Genomic DNA, 7,805 nt, shown 5'->3' with positions numbered 1-7,805 from the left:
ATCGGGAAAAAATTACATGGGAATAGGCTTTTGTATTTTGTAGTGTCTCGGCCAAACCACTTTTTTTATTTTGTGTGCCTGTGTTATTGTTCCTATATTCTCAATAAAGTTTATCAACAAAAATACTAGCTTGGGTATCTTGATGCATGGTTTCGTTAATTAATTTCAATTTCATATAGGTTTAGAAAACAAAACAAGCAAGTGGATCTCACTTTATCCAACATGCAACAAGCGATAAAGAGGATCAGGAGGAAGCAGAGAGGACCAACTCCGAAAACAATTGAAGATCTTGGCAATGTGCTACTGCAGTATGAAGGGGTCGAGGACATATATGTTGGCCAAGCTCTAGGCGATGATGACAGTGTGGCCATCATTTTTTCGAGTAAAAAGCTATTGGATCAATTGGACAAAGCCACTGAAATTTATATGGACGGGACGTTCGATGTAAACATCTTTTTCACAAAAAAGGAAAATATTTTTTTATTTAGACCGTAGAGTATAAATTATAGTATAATTTTTATTTCGTTTTTTTTATTATCTTCTTATATCATAAAAAGATTTTGCCGCCGTCGCCACAGAGTCAGAATTTTTTTTGTCTAATCTTCCGTCAAAATGTGGGTCAAATTTCAGGGCAGTTTTGCCTTGACAGGAAAGCTCCCTTTCATTTAATCTACCGTCAAAATTTAGGTCAATTTTTATGTCATTTTTGACCCCCTAACATGTATATCAATATCTTATTTAAATAGTCGGATAAATACAAGATACAGAAATGCATAAATACAAGTCTAAATTTCTTCAGTAAATAAAAAAGAAAAAGAATGAAACGATATTTATCCGAAAGTATCCTCAACTTATACGGTCTTGTCTGAAACCTGAACAATTTTTATCTGACTTTTGTACTACCCTATAGAAAAAATAATGCGAAATTTATATTCTAAAATAAAAGACCCATTAATTGTTTAATTAATAAAATTCGTTAATAGATAACTCCGAAACATCTTGATGCCTGCCAATGTTACGTAATGCAGATGAGGATAAGTGGAAAAGTAAAAAATACTTATTTTTTACTAATAATTATTTTTTTTACAGGAATAGTTCATCATATGCGATATTTGCATATATGATATTACAAGTAATAAATTTTATATATAACTTAGGGTGTTGGAACGGTTTTTATTCTCAGCAACAAGCGAACCGCAAAAACATACGACGCAATTTTTGAGGAATTAACCGAATGCTGTCCTCATCTTAAAGCCAACATTAAGGGCATCTGGGGAGATTTTGAGAAGGCGACAATCAAATCGACCAAGACATGGTTCAAAAATGCTCAGTATCACGGATGTTGGTTTCATTTTAAAAAAGTAAGATTTCATATTAAAATATTTAAATTATCTCATTATTGTAAAGTGATTAGATATTATCTTGATTTAAAGATAATGCTAAAAAAATAGGTACCCATGTAAAAATATTCTCAGTAATAGGGGAGAGTGGGGCAAAACCGGGTACCTTTTTGGAATTTGCAGTTTAAAAAGAATCTATCGAATAAATTAGGTCAAGTCAGGCTGAAAATTCTTCTTTGAACATTAGAGTATGAGAAAATAAGGATAATAGCAGAAAAAAAAATTTTTGAAAAAACTTAAACCAGGATTTACGAAAAAATGCAAAGTACCCGGTTTTGCCCCGATGGTGGGGCAAAATCGGGTTCTATCAAAAAAATATATAAATCATGGAATATTCTTTAACTTTCTATTCAATTAGTATTATATGGCTCTTATATTATACAAAACAATTAATATTCATTAAATTTAATCCAAATATATTAGATTATTAATTAATAACAGTAATTAAATCTTTTAAAACGAAATATGGAAAAATTAATCGGATTCGTTTGAAACTCGTTACTCGGGGGTTTTTGGGCTCGCTGAATTCAATTATGATGTCAGATTTTTAAAATTCAAAATGGCGGATCCAATATGGCTGGTACCCGGTTTTGCCCCGCACTGCATTTTTTAAGAAAATGTAAAATTTCCAGGTTATAGTTAATAATTTAACAATCTATCCTATGGGAAATTACTCGTAAATAAATGCTGAAAAAGATGTTATACTTGCCAAAACGAAGACATCGATACAACAAGTTTTATAAGTGATTTATTTTCGATAAAAATCGGATTTTATTTTGAACCAAAATTTAAAAGTCGCATAAAATGAAACAAATAAATTTTTATATAGTGATTTTATCATTAAAATGGTGTTGATTGTAATATAAAAGATATATGTGAAGGGCGATAAAAATAAAAATACCTATCATGGAAAACGGGGGGTACCCGGTTTGACCTGCCTAACCGGTTTTGCCCCACTCTCCCCTATTTTCACTTGAGTACCTTATTTTATACATCTAATAAAATAAGAATTACAATAGATTATTTTTTTCGTATGAATGTTACAAGACAAAGTGGGGTCGGAATTTCTGAAACGGATCACCCAAAATTCAAAACCTTTTTTTGTATCAAACATTTTTTTGCCTTCTTCTATATTGAAATAGAACCTCTGAAATTATTAAACCAAAAAATGTTTTTCTTACAGATATTAACAATTTAATTTATTTGCAGCCATAAAGAACAAAAAATTTCTCTATTAAATAACTACAAATTTTGTAGTTGACCCATTTAAAAATAAAAAGAGTTTTAAAATGCAGTCTTCAAAAATAATTTTTTTTAATTTTTAGTTTTTACTAATTTTTTTATATAATTTGTTTATAAAATGTTAATAAAAATTAGTCTTCTCAATGTTCTACAGAAAAAAATTGTATTATATTGCCCAAATGTCTTTCAATGTAAAAGCATTTTAAAAAACTCTCTCTTAATGAAGAAATTTTTTTTTATAAAAAAAAATAACCGTGCAGACGTTTCATGATGATAAACACGGCCCACGCAACCGCTGCCACTTATGCTCCCATTATATGATGTCAAATAGACATGTTCCATTTTATCACACAACTCTTCTTAATGCAAAAAATGCCAAGAATTATCGTCAAAATATTTAAATACATATCCTAACAAAGCATTTTGCATTTTCACTTTTTATATAACAAAATGTCTTATCTATAGCAAACTTTCTATGAACTGTTATTGCTATAAAAGATTACTACAAAATTATAAGAAAAAAATCTCAATATGAATTATTTTGGCAAGTTTGTTGTGAAAAATTGCTACAATTTTACTAGAAAATATTGCAGGAGACTTGCAACAATTGCTATAAGTTTACAGTAATTCTACAATTATGTTTCTTAAATTGAATTACTTTTATTAATTTTTTGTATTTAGAAATCTTTTTAATATTTATTTTTATTGATCAATTTTATTAATTACTATAAACTATTTGGAAACAAAGAGGGGACTGGAAATTGAACCTGGGGTTGACTAACATTAACGAAAGACCATACTTAACAACCTAAACAACCACATGTCAGTAAAAAAAGAATCCTTTATATATTTGTCAATGTATAAGATCAATTTTAATTTAAAGATAAGTTTCTCGAAATCATTCATAGTAAATTTACACCCATTTTCTGGATATATTGTAGCAGTTTCTCATGGTAAAATTATAGACAACTTTCATCAAAATCTTATTACAACATTTCACTGGAAGTTACCATAGGTGAGATATTTTAATAATTTAGACAAGCTTGTATAGAAGAATTGTTGCAAGCTTCCATGTTACATGGATTATGAGTAGTGAAATTATTTTTTTTAATAAAAATTTTATTGTATAGAATGCTCGTAAACGTTGGAAGCGAACAGGTCTTCTTCGTGATGGTCCGCAAGATTTTCTGGAATTGGTCCTTACGATAGCCTTATTGCCAGCTCACTTAATTGAAAAGGCAGTCAAAATCCTGGAGAGCAAAATCAAAGACTATGACAAGAAATATTGGCACAAACTTGAGAAATTCATGAAATATATCCGCAGAAACTGGGTGAAGATTGCTGACATTTTGTCAGTTAACAATTTGGAACAACAAACAAACAACATCAGCGAGTCGTTCAACAGTCGAGCTGTGTCACGAATTGGAATCCATCCGAATGTTTGGGAATTCTTAGGTAATTTTACATAATAATATTTATTTTTAGGGTATCATTGACGTAGACAGAACTTTTATGGAAACACACATGAGGAACCGGATCGGCTAAGTCGATTAACGTTCTGACCCGGGTGCGAATTGGCGGTTGGCTCCTGGTTGGCCCTCCTCTGGTAACCAATGGTCAGATCAACTAGCAAATTAATAACGTCGGCCGACATATGGTCGACTAAGTTAGGCCAACTATAGGTACCACAGTCGGGCCGACCAAGGCTGCCATAGATGGGCCGATCATTTTTGCCGACGTTCGACAGCGAAAGTCGGTCCGTCTATGACAACCAAGATTGGGCCAACCTTGGCTGCCAAAATTTTACCGACCACCAGCATTAAATTATAAAAATTATTTATACAGATAACATTTACAATCTTAAATTCATTTTCCATTCGCATCATGTGCTTAAACACTAAACGTAATCTTATAAACATATGAAAATATTTGACTCTCACAGAGATCGAACTCGCACTTTACACACTGAAGCCTAACACGCTAACCACTAGTATACGCAATTGCATGTGTGTCAAACGCAAAAATAGTCTTATAAGCTGCATCTTGAATAAAATTTAGCCGGCCGTCAGTCCGACTTAGGCCGACCATTAAAAAGTAGGTTCTTAATATTTCAGTTGCCCATGGTCTGGCCAACTGTAACTGCCGACGTCGGTAGTCACGGTCGGCCCGATTTTGGGTGCAAATATTTACCATGGTCGGCCTAACTATGGCTGCCGACCCTCTGGCAGCCAGAGTTGAGTCGACCGTGGTCCGACCAACCAACTCTAACGGTCTACCGAAATTCGCACCTGGAGTCTATTCACTGTAAAGCCAAACAAGACTATCAGAAAGTGTAATAAATGAGAATCCAAATTATTTTGTACGATTATTACTTTTAATAGTAATAGACAAAACTAGAAAAAAATTTATTATTGAATTTCATTTATTTTCAAAATATAAATCGTCGTTGCCCAAATAAATCTTAATAAAATTATTTGAAAATTGCCATATTTTCGTATTTCGGTATGTTGAAAACGATAAAGTAATTAAAACTTGAAAAAATTTATTGTTAAATTATTTAATAATATAAAAATGACCTATCAATAAATACTCAGTCCAAACTTCGACGAGAAAAAATATACGGGGAGTTTTTGAGATCAAAGAACTTCTAGTGAGACATTTGTAAAGATGTTTTTTTTCAATTTCAATTCTTTTGGTCAACAACTTTAGGTAATATAAAATTTTCCAGGACTAGGTATTTATCAACAGGCCTTTGTTTGTAATGATAAATAATTTAACAATTAATTTTTTTTTTAATTTTAAGCATTTTATCATTTTCAGTAGACAAAAATACGTAAGTATACCAATTATCCAATTACGAATCAAATTTCTGTTAGTCTTCGCATTGTATAAACTTTTCAAGATCTTTGGCCTAAGGTATAATAGTTATTGAAAAAAAATAATGTATACGAAGTTTATTGTTAAAACCTCACCTTCAATTTGAGTCCAAAAAACATTAAATATTTGAAAGGGTTATTTAGATATCTGAGAAAGTGTCTCAATTTATTTTGTTTAAAAATAATGAAAATCGGTAATTTTTGGGTTCATTACGTACAGTTTGCATAAAACATGGTCAGACACTTACAGTTTTATCTCAAGAGCCCTCAATGATTTTTTAAGTTTCTAGAACTCAAATTAAAGTTAAAGTTTCAAAAGTAATGTCAAAGCTGTTTCTGATATTTTTTTTATGCTGATTACGAATCCATAAAACAAACTTTACCATCAGCTCTAGTTTTTAAGAAAAATGAAATTAAAAAATCAAAAAATCTAGTTTTTGGTAAAATTAGAGGACCTCTAACCATAGAACTTTCAAGCGCTTGTACTGCAGGAAGGCGCTTCCAGAAAACCCTGTGGATAAAAGAGTTTTAAAAAACTGGAAGTCCAAATTTCTTTTTTGGTTATCTTTAGGATTAAAGTAGACGAAAAAAAATTCATGTATTTGAATTTTTTTAAAACTATATTAAACCATATTTCAAAGCCCTCAAACTCGCCATGCAAACTCGCCATTACAAAGCTAAAAATAAATTTTTTCGTAAATTGATTGAAAAATCAATATTTTTTGACTGGACTGATCTTTTTTTCTTAAGAAATGTTCAAAGAATAAGAGCTAATTATTTAATTTTTAAAATTTTAATTTCAAATATTTCTTAGATTTATAAAATAAGCAGATGCAAAAGTTCATTTTTTTAAGCTACCCAGCCCTGACATTTAACTTTAGAGCCTTATTCTTGATTGCGCTGAAAAGCTTATTTTCTTGGCTTTCCAAAGATATGCTACACGTTATATTTATCTTAATCAATTTTAATTTTATAAGCTGCTGAACTAAGGCCTATCAACAAGACACGCTTGTCCTACTGGAAGGCTCTTGGACGTTCTATGGTCTAACGATGAAACAGAAGATCGTAGAGACTTTTACTTAGGCTCAAATGAAAGCTTAATATTTCGTTTACAATCTCTGAAAATTCCATTCTTGGACTATAACCTCAAGGTCAATGATAGTCACTTTTTGAATCACAAAAAATAATGTTGACAAATTTTTTTGTTTTTGACAGTCAAAAGTTAACTGCTAATGACTTTGATGTTAAGGTGTAGAAATAGGATTTTTAAGAATTATAGTCAAAATATTAAACTTTAATTTCAGTCCAAGTACAAGTTTTTACGACTTTTCATTTCAAAGTCAGAGGTATTTAAATTTTACAAAAAAAAATTTTTGCCTTTTAAAAATTTACTGTTAATAACCTTGACTTTATAGTGCAGAAATGAGATATTCATGGATTGAAGACGAAAGTTTAAGGTTTAATTTGGGCCCTAGTAGAAGTTTTTACGTTCTGTATTTTCGTCGCTAGAGGTACCCAAACTTTGTCAAAAAACATTATTTTTTGACGATTTAACCTTGTTTTTCTCAAAAACCGTTGCTGATGACTTGCCGCGGCAAAATCAGTATTGGTCTATGTAATATGTGTGTTGTTTCATTTAATTGTTACATCTTAAAAAAATATTTTTATTTTTAAGAAAAATCCGTGTCAACTTTTCAGATAAAATCAAGATTGTGATATCCGACGAGGAGTCGAGAATGGACAAATTATTGAACGGTGAGGATCTTGGATGCTCCATGAAAAAGGAGGATAGAAAGAGGAATAACAGAATAAGAAAGGCAGAAGAAATGCTCCGAAACGGAGGGTAAGAAAATTTCATACATTAAAAATTATATTATTGTAATATTTTTTAATCTCATTACACTCAAGAAAGAAATATATTTGATTAAATCTTTTATATGGACATCCTGATGTAGGCAAGTTTTAAATATTGAATTGATAATAATAACGCTATTAAGAATAATTAATTTAAAGATAATAAAAAATCATCCAATCTTTACATCAATTAATTAAGGGGATTACTCATGAGAAGTGCGCAAAATGTGTCAAAATTGAACATTTTTTTCTCTCGCTTAGTTTATTACAAAATTCAAAAATACATCTTGCGTAATTCATACTATAGTTCAAATTATTAAAAGCCATAAAAATTTTTATACAACACGAGTAAGTAATCCCCGGTTGCTCGGTTAACCGAGAAACCAGGGATTACTTGCTCGTGTTGTATAAAAATTATAACAAACGCACAAAT

The 7,805-nt window shown here is 30.6% G+C and overlaps 1 protein-coding gene across 1 annotated transcript; it reads left to right on the top strand.

The window, feature by feature from the left end:
* Positions 1 to 222: 222 nt before the first annotated feature.
* LOC127286455 (uncharacterized) lies at positions 223 to 7,361 on the top strand (the record flags this gene model as incomplete). The annotated part of the gene is made up of 5 exons (XM_051312887.1): positions 223 to 444; positions 984 to 1,046; positions 1,158 to 1,361; positions 3,773 to 4,097; positions 7,217 to 7,361. Coding segments are annotated over exons 1-5 (959 nt in total), but the record flags the coding sequence as incomplete, so codon positions are not given.
* Positions 7,362 to 7,805: the final 444 nt, after the last annotated feature.

This window comes from Leptopilina boulardi, unplaced genomic scaffold, assembly GCF_019393585.1.
Source record: "Leptopilina boulardi isolate dan_hultmark-lab unplaced genomic scaffold, ZJU_Lbou_2.1 LbouV2_36, whole genome shotgun sequence".
In the NCBI taxonomy this organism is placed as follows: domain Eukaryota; kingdom Metazoa; phylum Arthropoda; class Insecta; order Hymenoptera; family Figitidae; genus Leptopilina; species Leptopilina boulardi.
This window is presented reverse-complemented; position numbering and strand designations above follow the sequence as displayed.